Genomic DNA, 16,925 nt, shown 5'->3' with positions numbered 1-16,925 from the left:
AATTTACCGGGGCTGTCCGCAGGCGCTGTCCCAGCAAGGGAGACGAAGCGAGCGAGCTCGGCGGGAGGCGGAGGGAGGGAGGGACGAAGGGAGGGAGGGGCGGGGAGCGGCGGAGCATCGTCTGGCGGGGAAAAGCGAGGGACCAAATGACTGTGAGGAAGGGCGGCAGCCGCCAGCGCCGAGAGAGGAGACAGCCGCGGCGCAGCAGCAGCAGCCCCGGCAGGAGACCCGACGCCGGCGGGGCCCGGCTCCCCCCCTGGGCCCGGCGGGGAGACGATGGCGGCGGGCGCCGGGCGGCGAGCGGGCCGCCGGGCGTAGGGAGGGGGCGGCGGCGGGGCTGAGGCGGGCCCCCGCCCGCCCCCGGGGCACCGCATGGCGCGGGCCTGATGCCGGAGCGCGGCCCGGCGGCTCGGTGGCGCTGCGGGAGGAGGAGGAGGATGGCGGGGCTGGCCTGGAAGTGGCCGCGCACCCGCTTGCCCGTAGGGGCCAGCGCCCTGGGCGTCTTCATCCTCTGCTGGCTCTACGTCTTCCCCGTCTACCGGCTGCCCGACGAGAAGGAGATCGTGCAGGGGGTGCTGCTGCAGCAGGGCAAGGCGTGGAGGAGGAACCAGACTGCGGTCGCCCTGTTCAGGTAGCACCGTGCACGGCCCAAGGGCAGCCAGGGACGGGCAGCCGGGCGGCGGGAGCCCAGCCGTGCGCTCTCCCCGCCCCGACAAGCCCCAAACTTTATTTTTTCCTACCCGACCCTTTGTTTTTTCCCAGCGAGCCAGGGGCAGGCGGGGCCCCTCTCGCCCAGCAAAACTTTTTGGGTGTCTCTACGCTGCGGCGAGGAGAAGGGGCTCGGCGCGGGGAATGGAGGCTTGTATTTCCCTCGCGTGGGAAATAAGCCCATCTTGGTTGCCTTTCCTAGGAGGTTTCTGGAGCTTGCAGCCTTGGCAGCACAATAAGATGCTTCTCGCCTCCTGGGTAGGAGCCGCACCGGCAGCCGCTGTGGCTGCTGACAAAGCAAGGGGCTGGGTGCCCCCCTTCGCGTCTCGGGTGTGCCTGCTGCCGGAGGGCTGGGCTCGGGGGGGGTCTCCTTAGGGTCTGTAAGGGAAGGTTTGTTCCTTCGTGTCAGCATCCTCGCTCCAAGGAACACTTGGGATGCACCACGCTGGTCCTTAAGTCTCTGCGGTTTATTACGGAAACCACGTGAAAAGGCAGCTCTTGTTTTATTTTATTTTTGCGTGGCTGGGAGATGGCGATGTTCCTCGGAGCCCTTTTTACCTTCCCCAGCTGCACCGGAGGGGAGGAGTGTTGCAGTCAGGGTGCTACATTTTAGCGGTGGAGAATCAGGTCCCTGCAGCAGGGAGGATTTTTTTGAATGACCCTGCCGGCTTAAAAGCATGAGCAGTGGAGTTTGCATCCCGCTCGTAAATTTCTCGCATGTCTCTGACTCTTCCAGTCAACTGGAATAGAGGGTGATTTCCTTCCCTTTCCTGGAGGGAAGCTGTTGTGTTTTGTTTTTGGTGTTTGTTTGTTTTTTTTCCCCTAGCTTCTAAGTAGCAAATGAAAGAGCAGAATGAGTGGTAATCAAAACTGCTTGCAGAAAGGTTCCCTTTCTTTAGTAAATGCTAGAATCAATCAGATCGGAATTCCAAGACACTTATTTTCATTTTTTTCCCCTAAAAGTGGCATACAGGTTTATTTGATGTTCTTCAATATTATTTGAATGCAACTCAACTTGTATTTGTTGTGAACTGGAGCTTGCATGGGATCCCTTAATATCTTCTTTGCTGGGATAACAGGAACTTTACAGTTCTTCAAAAGCATATTCTTCCTTTAGCCTCTGAAGCTTGCAGGCAATACAAGCAATGAGAGGTGATAAGCAGGTGTGTGCTAATATCATCTCTGTGGGTAGGCCTGGAAGAAGCCATCCTTTTAATACAGATCTAGCAACAAGGTGCAGGTTTAGGATCCTTTTCCTAACACTAGAAACTAGGTTGATCTCAGATGCCAATTCATTTAATCCTATTGTGCCACAAATCCCTGTTTTTAGGGCCAGATGAATCCAGATTTTTTTTTTAAATTACCCTGATAGGTGATGTGCAGAAGAGTTTGAGGTACTATTTTTTTCATTTTTGTAACCCGTTTGTTGTCTGAAGATTGATAATGCTGCTGCAGCTTCAATTTTAAAAATGGCTTTTAGACCACTTCCACCACATGGTTGAGTAACAAAAACTCTGCGTTTCTTGTCAGCTATTCCACTTGCCCATATGTTTTTCTACTCCCTAAGCATAGTGATTATCTCAGAGATGCTATTGGAGAGAGTCTCTTGCAATAAAAGGAGCTATTGTTTCTTGTCTGTCTCCTGATGAGTTGGTGCAGCATTAAACACAAAGAGCTTTAAATCAATCTGCTTTAAAAAAAAAAAAAAGAAAGTTTTTAAGAGGAAATGTATACTAGAGATATGTAGTGAGTATGCCATGATATTCAAATAATTGTGATGTAGAAGTCAATTTTTTTCTGTGTAAATTTGCTTTTCCTAGTATTGGTAGGAGGTTATGAAATTGCAGTCTATGTCAGGGAAGCTGCTGTGTGTTGTGAGGCAATTAACAGACACAATGTCCTGCTCTTTGCCATGGTCCTCCTGTCTCTATGCAAGAGCACTGTAAAAGCTCCAAGGTTCATTTTCTGATGAGCTGTTTGTGAATGAGTCTCAAGTGTAATTAGGAGGGAGGTATAGAGCTTCACAGAAATCCTGCAAGCAAACTTTGAAGTAGTATGGCTTTCCATAATAGCCTAATATTAAGTGGTTTTAAAATATAATACTTGCATAGAATTATTTAAGAATGACATTAATTGCCATTCTTCTGCTACATTCTGGTTACCAAACGATTTTGGTTTTACTGATTTTTGAAGAATAAATTTGAATTTATCTGTGATAAAAATCAATACAAGAAACTGCAAACTTTCACATTACTCCTTTGTGTAAAACGGTGGCATTTGTGGTACTGATACATGAATAGCCAGTTTCTTGCTACACAGAGAAAACATCTGATGGCTTTCTATCTTTCTCACATAAACTCACTGGAATCCTATTGTTGAAGTAGATTATTTTCCCCGAGTAATTAACTTGACCAAAGAACACTTTTCAAACCTCAGAAGTGCTATTTCCCTTTTGCCTTCTCTACCTGGATCAGAGACAACTCCAGCAAGGAACCTAGCAGGGTCAGCAAAAATGTCTGGGGTAAATTGGATTGAACACTGGCAGCCAAGTGCCAGTAGCTCCTCAATCTCTTCTGCTCTTTCCTTCTGGCCTCTGGACAGCCAGAAACCTCCTGTGAAGATCTGACCCACGTAAATTCTTGCTAATGCAAGGATCCAGACTGTCCTGCTGCTTGTGGGATGGTTCACATGACACGTTTGAGTATAGATTTGTAGAATGGGTTTTCAAACAGATACCATGGATTGCTGCTTTGTGTACCATGCATGTGTTGCCTTGCTGCAGCTGTGAGTAAGGACAGGTTGTGGGAGTAACAAAACGAGCAGGATTAAGCCTTTGACTCTGGTGTGAGTCTGTTTACTGCATGCTCTCATCTCCGACTCTGCATACATGGCTTCTGAGAGTAATCCTGGCATGATCAATGTGCCAAGTCCCACTGCCAGCAGTGTAGTGGGTGTCTCTGCAAGGGCTGCCTGAGTTCTTAGATGGAAGGGCAGATCCTAAAAGAGGTATTAGTTCAAATCCTTTCCTCAGTGGAATGTAGCTTCCTTCAAAGTCCTCAAATTCCGGGCATTTGGAGTTGAGCACAACTAGCAAGTTACTGCTATTAGCATCCTTTAAATCTCAAGACACTAGTGGCTGAAGGTAGTCAAAATATCTGCTTTGGGAACATCTCCTCTCTGACTAATGCTGGATAAGAATCTGCCAGTCAGATGGTAAACTGCTTGATCTTGAACTACAAAGTGGTCAGAATAGGAACTAAACCATCATTAGAGCCACTAATGGCTAACTTGTCTAATTTACCTGCAATATAGTGGCTTGTCATCCTCTGAGGTTGTTAATGTTATTGCACCCTAATTGTTTTTACAGATTGCTTATTTTTAATTTTTTTAAGAGCTTAGTCCTGCTTAAATTATTTAGCCAAAAATATTGTTAATTGCTGTTTGTTATTAGTGAAGTAAATGACATACAATAACACCTTTAGGAAGATCTTGCTTAAAATGATTGCAGTTGATTAAAGGCAGATCTGGATCTTTTGATCTGCCTTACAAGCTCCATGCAACCACAAGTACCAAGTGCTCTATGTTTATCTGTCACTTCTGGTTTATTGGTTGCCCGGGGTGGGTCTCCTCTGGGTCATGAGCGCTCTTGGGGGAGGCAATGGGCTTTTGATTGCCAGGATCCCCACTGAAAGGGTTTGATGGTGATTAGTGACTTAAAGGGAGAAATGGGACAGTCTGCTCTGCAAGGCAACAGAAAGGCTACCTTTGAGATTCAGATTGTGATCTTGCTTCTGTTGCTGGCATTTTTGTGTTTTGCTGAAAGGTCCCACAGGGTTTATTCTGGGGGTGGCTTGGTTGAGCTGGTGGCAGATGTATTCCTGTGAACTCAGTGTCTGTGACCTGCCTCCTGTCTAATGCATCTGCTGCAATTGGGCACTGCTGCCCCGTGCTGTCCTCTCTGTCCCTAAAGCCAAACTGGCCACACAGCTTGGCAGGTGGCCTCTTAACTCCTTTTTTTGGTCACGTTTGGACTCTTGTCCATTTTCCAGGGAGAGAGAGGAGGAGCTCCCAACCTGAAATCAAATTGCAAGGTCAGAGTCTGAGCTGGACAGAATATCCAGATATGATGGACTATGGTGCTTGCAGTGTGGATGTGGGCAGACTGTGTGAAGCCTCTTCTACTCTTAGCTTTCACATGCTAACATTGCAAAAATAATTCTCTGTCACTGCTACATGCCCTGCCAGAGGGGGTCTTCCCACTGTAACCTTCTCTGCCAGCTGCTCTCTGCCAGCTGTTAGTGTCTGTACCTGGAGTGCAATCACAACAGGCACCAGAGAACATCCCCTTCTGCAGATCATCATTTTTCATTCTAGATTGTATGAACACACAGCTAAAATTCCAGGTCACTTCCCTGCTTGGTTAAGAAAAATGCTATTACTGGGTCAGTGTTTCTTTAGTTAGGATGCCTTTTTCTCTTCTCTTTTGATATGAGCACTGCAAATTACATGAGTGTTGTAATCCTTACCGGGGTATTTCAAGTCAAACCCAAGATGAAACTTCATATTTTTCAAGACAGATAAGACTTCTGTCCAATTATACAGCTTTATCAGTTACTGAATTATTCCCAACTCTTTCACTGAGACACATGAAAAGTAGAGTTAGGATTAGAGCAGGGAGATCCTGGATTAGATTAGTTTTACCTCTGTGGCCCATGAAGCCCTCTCCTGAAACCAGCTAATGTGCTCGAATGTTGTGTTTTGGCAGTGACCAAATCCAGTTCATTTTGCTGTCCTGCACAGGTGTCACTACTGCCTGCCTGTGTTTTTAACTCAGTTGTTAACATTTTGAATGACTCCTTTTAGATTGTGTTTGCTGCATTGGTGATAATTTTATTATTCGGAGGCTGTGATAAAGAAAGCAAGCTGGAGAGAGATCTGGCTCCATATCTTCAAGGTCTTTGGATACCTAAAGTACATGAAAACAATGAGAATTAGTTATCTGAGTTAGCTCATGGCATCTTTGCATATCAAGGCAGTGGTGGTTAGATAGGAAATTACTTAAATTCCTAAATTTTAGCTCCTAGGTGTCCTTCTTCTTTGCCCCTAAGTAGCATTTTCTTACAGACTTTGATTCTGCCTTCTTCAGGAATCATTCAGGATCTCTGTTTCTAGTATCTGCTCTTGCTAAGTTTTGAATTGCTTCTTAACTTTGAATTTTTAAAAACTCCAGGTCTGCCAGCATTTTTGGGAGGGTGTAGCCAACTCCCTGAGGCTCTTTTCCAGTTAGCTGGGAGCATCCGAAGGCCCAGAGCCAGCCAGTGGGGAACAGGAGGAACAGAGCCTTTACTGGAATTTAGGTTACCCAGCTAGGGCCCTGAAAGTCTGGTATGTACATACACAGATACTGCTGGATGTGTGTATTTTCACATCTGTAATTTCCCTTTTTTAGCCTTATAGTGGATGAAATCAGCCATAGGGGACTGAATCAGCCACACAATATAGTAGGAACCAGTGATTTATTCTTCTGGTTGTCATTTTCATCTTCAGAACAGCCAACAGTGTTGCTGCCATTTGATGTGGGTTCAATGACATATGTCAAAAGACCTGTTTCTGAGGCTATTTCCACCTAGGAAAATGCATGGAAAATGAATTGTCTTTCCCTGTTCAGAATTTATAGTTCCACAGTGAGGATGGACCTCATTAACTGCAGTCTACTGTTCTAGTTTTCTAAGCACCAAAAAAATACTTAATTTTAAAACTGTGTATATATTAATTTTTTTATATGCTCTATATGGTTTGTGAAATGCAGGAAAATTGGTCCTAATATTGAATAATTTTAACATAGTTGCATGCAGTTATGTTTATACAGAAGTACATTAATTCATATTATGTAGCATTTGCAAACCTCAGTGGAGGTTCAGGTTTTTGTTGTGTCAAAATTTTTACATGTAGAAAACCAGAGGCAATTCTTCTCCCAGATCTTGGAATCTAAACTGATTAGATAAACAGAGGGGGGGTGGTGGGACATGACACTCTTAAGTCTCTTTAACCCTAGTGAAGTCTTTGTCTGTAAAATATTTATTACAGAAACTCTGAGCTTCATGAAGAAGCATTTCCTGTTGCCTTGACCTTAGTAGCATTCCAGATTTTTAACAAGGTGAATTATACTGTGGAGAACAACATCCTGGTTTTAACCAGGATTCTGGAGGTCACTTTCCCACTGCTCCATTCAGGAAGAAGGTGAAGGCTTTGAAATTAGAATGGTATGGTTCATTTTCTGGCCATCAGAGTGGTGGTTTTTATTGTATGAAATCAACAGCTTGAATTATTTTGACTTCTGCTGTTCCATCTGTCTGGAAAATGCCCTTCTGAATTTCTCAATGTAGAGATTCTCTTTTCTAGTGTAAATGTGGCTACAATGAAGCTTTTAAAGCTGCTAGAAACAGCTGAATAGACATGGTTAACTGTTTTGTCTTCCATTTTTGTTGTAAGCATAATTTATTATCCTGAACAACCATTTTGCTTTCTTTTTTTGGTTTTTTTTTTTTTTCCCCTGTCCATCTCTTCTTCAGTCTATTCCCATACATAAGCTGCTTAATGTGCTCCCCAGCTTTCAGGGGACCCCCAGGCTCTTTGAATGGATCCTTTTATGATCATCCAACCAGCATCCATAGCAGTGACACAAAGAACTTGTGTGAAATTATTTACTCCTTTATCTCCCTCCCCTACTGAGTTGCCAGTCACCTTCTTCAGAGCCCTGCTGCTCCCACTGATGCTCGGCACATCTGTCATTTTCCATCCTTGAGGTGCCAATTGTTGGCTATCAGGCTTCCCAGGTAAACCACAGACTTTACCCTAATGTAATAGCAAGATAAAAATTTCTACTTATCAGGCCTCCTTTGCTGGGAGGATGCACAGCCAGCTTTAATTTAAAGGCTGCTATATAGCTCTCCTATATATTAAGAAGTGCTAGTAAAACAGATCAGCTATTTTGCTTGCTTTCCTGTGGGAAAACTTGCTCTGCCTATTTCTGTGATGCTTGGAGTGGCCATCACTGCAATAGAGGAGTAATGGCTTTGGATTTCCTGTCAAAGATGAAAAAAATTTCTTTTTTTTATTTGTTTCCCAACCCCCCCCCAAAAAAAAAAAAAAAAGATGTTAATGTTTTCCTATGTACTCTGTTTCGGCCAAATGTCAGCTCTGGGAATGCTAATTTGTCTGCTTCAGTGTTTGGAGTTTGTCTTATAAATTATGTTCCACTTTACACTGCTGGTCTCACAGTCTGGTGTGTCCCAGTGCAGGACAATGAAGTACCTACTGCTACAGGTAGTACTCACAAGTGCCACAAGAGTTGAGAACCAGCCTCAAAATCACTCAAATATGCAATGAGGGGAGTGATGCTGAGTCCAAGGCTCCCCAGTACCAACATCTTTTGGTGAAAATTGGTAAGACTTAGGCCTAATGGCGACTGGAATGAAGATTCCAGTTACTCAGATATGTCTGAACTTTTGACTGTCAGGAGAGACTTGATTCTGGCTCCCCAGGTACTTTTATATGGTAAAGGAAATAGTTATAAAGGGAGTTAAGGAAAAGATGTCTCCATGAGGTGGTTATCTCTTGCAACTGAACATGGCAGAGGGGCTGGAACTATGTGATTAAGGTCCCTTCCAACTCAAACCATTCTATGATTCTACAGTTCTAACTTCAGGTCTAGGGCATTACTAAAGTCAGTAGGGAGTCCTGGGAATATTTACGAGTCAGTAGAGAAATTATCATTTATGCCATAATCTTGCAGAGACATTCTGTGCTCTGAAGGATTTTCAGTCCAAGAATGTGTGTAGTGAGATGTAGCCCACCTATGCAGATTAGGAATTTTGATCAATTGAGTGGGTTTTCCCTCTGTTAGTACAGTTTTTAATGGGAGGAACAGTCTGGGCTATTTGCTAGTGACAGGCTGCCTGAATGTTTGCTGGAAGAATGATCCAAATATTCGTGCTGAGGATTTTGTGGGTACTGATCTTTCTTTCAAGTGGTACCTGGAAGTACCACTTTACTACTTGTAAAGTGTAAAGTTTACATTTTTGTGTACATTTTCATCTTCTTTCCTTTGCTTCTTCCACTACAGCTTCAATGTATTTAAGAAGGAATAGACTCTTTCTTCTGTTTAGAATATTCACTCGAGAAATGAATCCCTGTTCCTGGATAGTAAATTGCAACTTTACTTTTTTTTTTCCATGAGTTGCAATGTTAGCAATGCTTGCATGGTCTTCTTCTTTTTCTAAATGTTGATGAAGTTTTTAATTACTGATGGGTAAGTACTTTCATTACATACCACACTCTTACATTTGTCACGAGTCCTCACCAGTATTTAAATGATGGTATGTTGCCATTTGTAATAGATTGCATGCTCTATCTGCCCTAGTATTTAGAAGCATGCATGTGTAATCAGACACGTGCCTGAAACACAGAGAAACACAGAAAAGGACTAACCAGAGGGTAACAAGGGTAATAAAGAAGCCAAAGAACAAATCCTTAGCTACTGATGAAATTCAGATTCTCTACTTTTGACCCCCCCTCTTTCTTTGGGCTAAGTGAGTGTTTGGTTTAACTGTTGTCCTTCTTCTTTAGCCCATCTTCAGTGTTCCCTCTTCTCTCCACTTACCTTCTTTCAAAGTCCCCTCTGGGGAGAAAAAGGGGGAACTATGGTAGAGCTTGTGTGCTCTCTGCTGCCATTGCCCTGCTCAGCTGCCTGGTATATGCATTCCCTTCCCCCTCCTAGCTCTGTCTTGAGTGTTTGGTCTCTGTCATGGATCACTCACTGAGTAGCACTCTGGGTCAGCATCACATCCCCCCAGCTTCATGCCATCACCTTGCATTTGGGGATTTGCTGGCATCCCCCCAGCAACCGTGTTTCCTCATGACTTGTGTAGTGTCTTGTGGGGCATTGTGTGGTGGGCCCCACAGCACTGGCCTGTGGTCAAGACCCACTCATCTCACAGCACAGGGGTCTTTTGGTCCCCTACACACTGGCCTTGTAGCATCACCTCCATGTTATCCTCAGGTTCACCTCAGGACTTCTACTGCAGTCTTAGGAGTTGGAGTGTGAAATGGTGTTGGGTGAGTAGCAGCTTGGAGCACAGTGAGATCTGCTTGTGTGGAATGGGTGGAAATTAGGACCTGAAGAAAGGCAAGGAGGCAAATAAAAGAAAGGAGGTAACAGGCTACTTGGGGAGTTGAGCATGAGTAGGCTACTCTTTCTTGCAGCATCTTTTCAGCTGGTCTTTATGTACTCTCATGATGAACTTCACTTGTGTGAATTGACTTCGTGTGCTTGATGAAAGCAAGAAAGCTGAGAACACTGAGAAAGGTGGGAGCTGCAAGACCTATAGTCTCTGGCACTAGGCTGCAGCAGGGGGTACTGCAGTAGCTGGAAGTGTAATGCTTACATTGTGATCTTGCTTGTTTATGAGTGATTTCCCTGTCCATCCAGTCAGGTAACATCAGGTTCTTGTCTGAGCAAGGTTTGGGCTTCTGAATTGTGCCATTTTATTGCTTAGTGGCAATGTAAAAGGCATGAGAATAAATCCATATAGGCATGGCCACAGTATGAGACAGAAAGGAAATGCAATATTCATGAGGTAATAGCAGAGGAGTGCTGCTGGATCAGATGAGAATGAGAACAATGGGGAAAAAAGTCTCTTACTATTGTGGCTTGTAGATCGTAGCCGTGCTTGCCCAGCCTGGTGCGGGGCTCCTTGGCTTTCCTGGCCTTCCTCAGACTGCTGTTCCAGGAGAGCAAATACTGACAGAGCAGCTTGTGCAATTGTTAACTCTTGGAAAGAAATGAACAGGCAGCAGACACACAGGGCTGTGAAGTGGGGAAAGTGTTGGTTTTGTTTCTTCCCACAGCCTTTAAACATAGGAAGTGCAGTGCAGTGAGGTGAGTGAGGTGGAGCAGTCCTGAAGCACAGAGGATGCTTCTGCCTCATGTTATGTAGGACTCTTTGGGATGCACACTGCTGCCTGATATGGGTTAAGACTTTCCCAATATTTGCTGCAAGTGGGGAGTCTGGGACAGTGTGTCTGTGTGTATTTGATGGGTATGATGAGGACAGCAGTTTCTGGAGTATGTGCGTGAGCTAGCAAGGTACTTGGAGTTCATGCTAATGCTTGAATAAGCCTGAGGGGCAAATACAGTGTTACAGAGCTTGCATCAGTGGAAAGCTGTTTGTTTCTTTGTGGTCCAGATGTTTCCACGGAGCAAGTAGATTTCCAGAAAAGTCATAACGAAGAAAATTTTAAAAGCCAGGTGAACAGATAAGGAGAATCTCAATGAAGCTAAGTCATGTCTTGGGCAGGGAAAAAGGGAAAAACGCTTTTCTAGCAAGAAGGGAAAAAAACCTGCGTGGAAGGATCTGTGAGGTGCATGGAAAGATCATGGACCATGCCAGAGCAGTTGATTGCAACCCAGGTTGAATCATATCAATCATATATCATATCATATATCATAGAGTGATTTGGGTTGAAAGGGACATTAAAGACGATCTAGTTACACACCCCCTGCTTGGGCAGGGACACCGCCCACTAGACCAGGTTCCTCAAAGCCCCATCTAACCTGTTCTTGAACACTTCCAGGGAGGAGTCAGCCACATCTTCACTGGGCAACCTGTTCCAATGTCTCAATGCCCTCATAGTAAAGAATTTCTTGCTAATGTCTGAGCTAAATCTACCCTCTTCCAATTTAATGCTTTTAGCCCTCATGACTACATGCCCTTGTAAAGATACCCTCCCCAGCTTTCCTGTTAGACCTCCTTCAGGTACTGGAAGGCTCTTCCAGAAGGAGGTTTGGGAAGGTCTGGAAGGTCTCCCCAGAGCTTTTTCTTTTCTAGGCTGAACAGCCTTGAGTGAAAAATACGTTTGAAAGGAATACATGTTGGTTTTAATTTTACTTGCTTTTTACCTGACCTCTGTAATTGTTACGATATTAATTAATAAATACAGATGGGATGAGAAACTTAAGTTTGTCTACACACGTCTGTCCTGCACTTCTGAAGAGTTATCTGTAAATCTGATAGCTCACCTCTAAGTTCTCAGAAAGTTCATACTTTTGCCACACCTGTTCCTTGGTTACATGGAGAGGAATTTAAAACTTAGCATTGTGAAGGTCTTAATTCCAGGAATATTAGGAGACTTCTTCTAAGGACCATGACCCCAACTGATTCTAGGCTTGATGCTCTGAGGCTCAGCAGTTCTGGGGATGTTCACCTGTGAAATTTGACCTGGCTTAGTGATGGTTACTTCCTCTCCCAGAGCAAAGCAGGAGCAGAAGCTGAACTCTATGCTTGTGATTAGGGGCAGTTAATATGCCTTGGGGGATGCTACAAAGTCTTCTATTGCCCACCCTGTGACAGTTGTCCCAGCTCCTGAAATCAAGTGAATATGTGATAGTCTTGATTTCATGGAATAAAGATGGGGGAAGGAATTTTTTAGTCCTTATAGATGAAAGTGAAGGGCTTGAGAACATAAATGGTGGCTTGTGCCCCAAAAGGCAAAACAAAAATCTTTTGTGAGTTGTTGTTTTCAGAAGTCTACTTTCTGTGCCTTAATCATAATTTTGGTGCCTGACTCATGATTTTTAAATGTTAGGGATTGCTATAGTGAGAATTACCCATCAGCCTATAATTAGGTGCAGTTTTTTTTTTTTTTAACTAAGGAAATTGCAACAATGAAGGGAATAGGAGAAACAAAACCAATCTGGGCATTCCTTTATAGGCCATACTATTAATTGAACATTATGTCTTGGCATCCAGCAAGCATCTAGTGCAAACACACTTGCTGAGCCTTATGGACAAATGCTGAACATCTGCAGGATTTAGTATTCCCAGTTGCATGAAGCAGTAAAAATGCATGAGATATTTATTTTTTTTTGTACCACTTCAGTCTTCAGTCATTGGCTTTAGATGTTTAAGCATATCCAGAAGGGAATGGCAGAGCTGGAAGTTGAGCTAGCTGATCCAAAAATGGTAACAACAACAAAAAAGTAAACCTATCATTAGAGAAATCCTGTGTTTTGATAGTTCTGTTTAGACAACAGAACAAGTGAAAACACTTATCTAGTGTAGTTCAGTAGATGCTAATGGGTCCAGCATGTGAAAACATGTTTATTTTTGCCTTAGGTCTTTGATGACTGAAAATAGTGCTTTCTCTCATTTTGTTTTAAAAAATCTGTTCTGTGCTTGGCTTGTCAAAGAGGCCATTGCAAGCGAAAGTCTCGTACTAAGAGGGCTGAGTTTGTTGTTCTTCCCCACCTAATCAGAAAAATGTATTGGCTGGCTTGAGTAGTTACACTGTCAGTGGGTCTTATAAGTTTAGTACAAAATCTGCTTTCTTTTCTGCTGTGATACAGCAGATCTACATCGTGGAGAAAAGCAAAGTTACCTCTGGGGTTATGGGGGAAATGGGCTGGTGGGGGCTGTAGCAGGGTGCAGTTTCTTCTCTGCAGAGAGCACGTGTGCTTGCACTTGAAATCACAGCCCAGCCTGGGTGAGTGTGAGCTTGATCAGGACTGGAGAGCTTAGTAAGCTGTTTCCCAAATTTGACTTGATCATCTGCTTTCGAGTGGTGTCTTGTGTGGCTGTGCAGTCTGTCCTGTGAGACTCTTACTCCTTTCCATTTAAGATCTATAATTTATTTTGCCACAGAGAAATTAAAAAGAAATTGTAGAAGTCCTGAGAAGGAAGTAGCTTCCACTCATGAAACACCCTCAATCTGCAGGTATTTTTAAAACAGCTTGGTAACTGCTAAGAACAGATTATTTTTCAATGAGTTTAATGAATAAATACCTAGCCTTTGTCATTTCATTATCATCTTTTTTGGGTCTAAAGTAAATGGATTGAATGTATCAGGGAGGAAAATCTCCCAAAACACTTGTTCTGGGCTAGGCATTGAGCACATGAGTAGGATTAAAAATATTTTTAAGCAAGCTTTCAGGCAATATTCCTATCTTAAGATATGTAGTTGAAGGACTTAGTAGACTGAGTAATGTATTTAATGAACATTTACTTTTATCCTCATACTTAGCATATTTCTTGTATCAATTGCTTGAAGGGTTGTTTTATGATTTTGCTTGCTCTGTTTATCAGCATCTTTTGAATATTGTTACTGTAAAAGACCACTTTAAAAAGTTGATTCATGTGAAAAGTACTTTGGTTTCTCTGGGCTTGTCCTTTATCTGAGGAAACTGGTATGTCTCCCTCCCAAAAGAGTACTAATGAACATTTCTTTCTTTATCAAATTTTGTATGACACTGAGTGTCTCGATAGCAGACCTGCTCTGGTCCACACATCCACTTGTTTTAAACTGAAGCAGTTTGTGAAGACTGTCCTCAAAGTTATCCTCTACAACCAGCTTTGCTGTAATGTTCTTTCTGCTTACCAGAACCTCCTGAACACTGGTCTCTGTTGCTGTTTTAGCATCTCCTTGCTGGAGGGATCCCTTGCTCTCTTATTCCATAATATCTGGACCTTCTCAGTGTTAGAAAGGGAAAGTATTACAAGTGTGCTGGTAGGGAGGTAACCCAAAGGTTTCTTCCTTTCCCTGGTCAGGCCCTGTCATCCTTCCCTGCCTGGAGACCAAGTGGTGGTGGCTGAGGATGCTGTTGTTCCTCCCAAGAGCTTATTCACAGGTGACCTTGCAGGTGCTTCAACTCAGGAATAACTTGTGTCCCGAAGTGGGTTTGAAGTGGATTACCTTAATGCTTTTGGATCAACTTCAAAACTACCTCAGCTGTCATCAGCAGGTCTTCCTTCTTTGAAGAATAAGTTGTTCTATAAATAGCAGTGCTAATTAGGCTCCCTTTCTGTCCCAGTTCCCTCAACTCCTTTTGTCCCCTGTGAGATGAGGGTGGAGAGAGAGGCAGCGGGTGCTGAGGGAGCATCAGCTGTACTCAGGCAGGGTGTGCAGCTCTGCTGGCATGGAGCTTCTGAATTTGGGTCTTCCTTCTACCCAACTTTCACAGGACTTGTGGGTTCTTAATCATATTTGATGCTTTCCCTCTTCCCTGTTCAATTGTTGCTAATCAACAAACGCAGAAGTCTACAAGGTGGACAGGGTGAGTAGCTCAGTTAAACTTCATTTACCATGCCTGTTTAAAATACATCCTTTGCTATCTGCTACCCACAGAATTGCTTGCTGTCTGCTGGAGCCCTGTCTCTCTGACATTCTCATTCTCTCTGGACCAGGCCAGCTTAGCCCCTGCTCTCTCTGCATGCAGCCCAGTTCAGACCAAACCACCAACCAAAGTGAGCCTTCAAGTCAGAAGCATCCAAAATCACATATTCTCAAAGACAAGAGTGTGCTCTTTCCTGGCTGTGACAAAACACATACAATATTCCTTCTCCCTTCTCAGCATTAGTCTCATCCTTGTTGTTGGCTGTTCTCAGGGACAGGATGTCTTCATATATTCTTATTCTTTCATAAAAACTGAATTTTTGGTTGAGAAACAAAACCCCTCAGGTCAGAACCCTCTTGTCAGATGACATGTAAGGAAAGAAATTATATGTGCTTGGAGTGGTGATGGTAAGATGAGGAGATGTGGAGGGGCACTGGGAAGTGAAAGGTTGGTAGGGTTTAACACAATAGGTGCAAGCAGTTTGTAATAGCACTTGTGCTGAAGAGGGAAAAAATGTTAAAAGCAGAAAAAAAGTAAAGAAATATTTATGTGGAGCAGTATAGCAGAGAAAGAAAGACTGTAGCTAGGAAATTTGAGAATAAATATGTGGACAAATCAGAACGGGCAATCAGTTAAGAATGAAACATTCAGTGAAAGTGAACAGTTTAAGAACAGCTCAGTTAGTTAGGCAAGATAACCCGAAGAGGTAACAATTAATTAAAACAGTATGGGTTAAATTATAATCTCAGTTAAGAAGATCAAGTATCAGATGGAAGCAGATAACTTGAGTAAATTGAAGGTCCAGTTTCAATGGCCTAATCGAGGTATAAGAGAGGCTATAAAACTGTAACAGGAGAGGGCATTTTCATGCCACAAGACAGGAGGAATGGGAATCATGCTGCTCTAGAGATGACTGTTAAAGTGGTGAAATTTGGAAGTAGAGTGATGAAATATGTGGAGTACAGCCCACTCACTGCAGCTATCTCTGGTACCTGTCCTACTTAAGAGCTGTGGTAAGGAAAATGTCCATATGGTTAGCAATAAGACAGGAAAACAACATTTGTTGCTCTGTTTTTTCATTCTGTTGTTGCATGTTGCCAACTAGGCAATCCAAAGACTTGGCATCTGCTGAACTTTATGTTAACTGAGGTTTGGACTATCCTCTGGGACACTAGCAGCTCATACTTGGAAATGGTGAATTACAGTGGAGTTAGACTTTAAGAAAAAGGCACTCAGTGTTTGCTCTGGTTGCCACCCATAGCATTTTTGCTGAGCTGTCTGCCCACTGTAGTAGGGTCATACAAATAGTTGGCATTAAATTGGTGATTGGATACTGTGTATTTAGAATCAGGGACTCAAAATTACACTGTGTTGAGGTTATTCAGCTACTCCAGATTTCCTTGGCCACCTGCACTTGAGTAGTTTTGATTCTAAACTGGAACAACTCTGGGAAGGAAAGGGATTTGTGGTGGCAGGCATGGAGCTTCTACACTTCTGGCTGTCAAATGCCAAACTTCTCTCAATTGATCTCACAGGGCAGGAGGCAGAGTGGAAAGCAGTGAAATTCTGTGTCTCAGGTGTTTTCTCTTCTCCGTCTTTCTTTTTTTTGCAACATCTAATCTTCCAGTGTCTGCCCTGAAAATGCCTGCTTTCCCCTTTGGGGATCTGCAGGGCAGATTTGTGAGCAGTGTGTAGCATAAGTCAATTGACAACAGGCTTTTATTACAGTGCATAAGAACACAGAAATGTCTTTAGTAGGACAGATTACTAGATTAGGTCCATTTAGTTTAGTTTCCAGTCGCTCTGTCAAAGGCTGGTGCCAAATGTTACTGAAAAAGTAATGCAAGAGATAGGGATAGGTACTACAATCTCTCAAATAAATCAGGATCTCAGATTCTTATAGTTATGTCTTATTCAAAATTGATGTTAATTTTTGTTAATTGTTGTTAAATATAACCAGCTTTCATATTCTTGGTGCATACAGGAACAATCCCTTCTTCGCATTCATTATGCTTCATTTAGTAAATGCAGGTGGCCTCAGAATGTT

The 16,925-nt window shown here is 43.4% G+C and overlaps 1 protein-coding gene across 1 annotated transcript in view; it reads left to right on the top strand.

Annotated features, from left to right (window-relative positions):
* Nucleotides 1-386: 386 nt before the first annotated feature.
* The window catches only part of ST8SIA1 (ST8 alpha-N-acetyl-neuraminide alpha-2,8-sialyltransferase 1), a 114,403-nt gene continuing 97,864 nt past the window's right edge, over nucleotides 387-16,925 (top strand). The window contains exon 1 of the mRNA XM_030469465.1: nucleotides 387-631. Within this exon, the coding sequence (XP_030325325.1) occupies nucleotides 387-631 (245 nt within the window). The remainder of the gene's footprint in view (nucleotides 632-16,925) is intronic.

This window comes from Calypte anna, chromosome 1 (genome assembly GCF_003957555.1).
Source record: "Calypte anna isolate BGI_N300 chromosome 1, bCalAnn1_v1.p, whole genome shotgun sequence".
Classification (NCBI taxonomy): Eukaryota; Metazoa; Chordata; class Aves; order Apodiformes; family Trochilidae; genus Calypte; species Calypte anna.
This window is presented reverse-complemented; position numbering and strand designations above follow the sequence as displayed.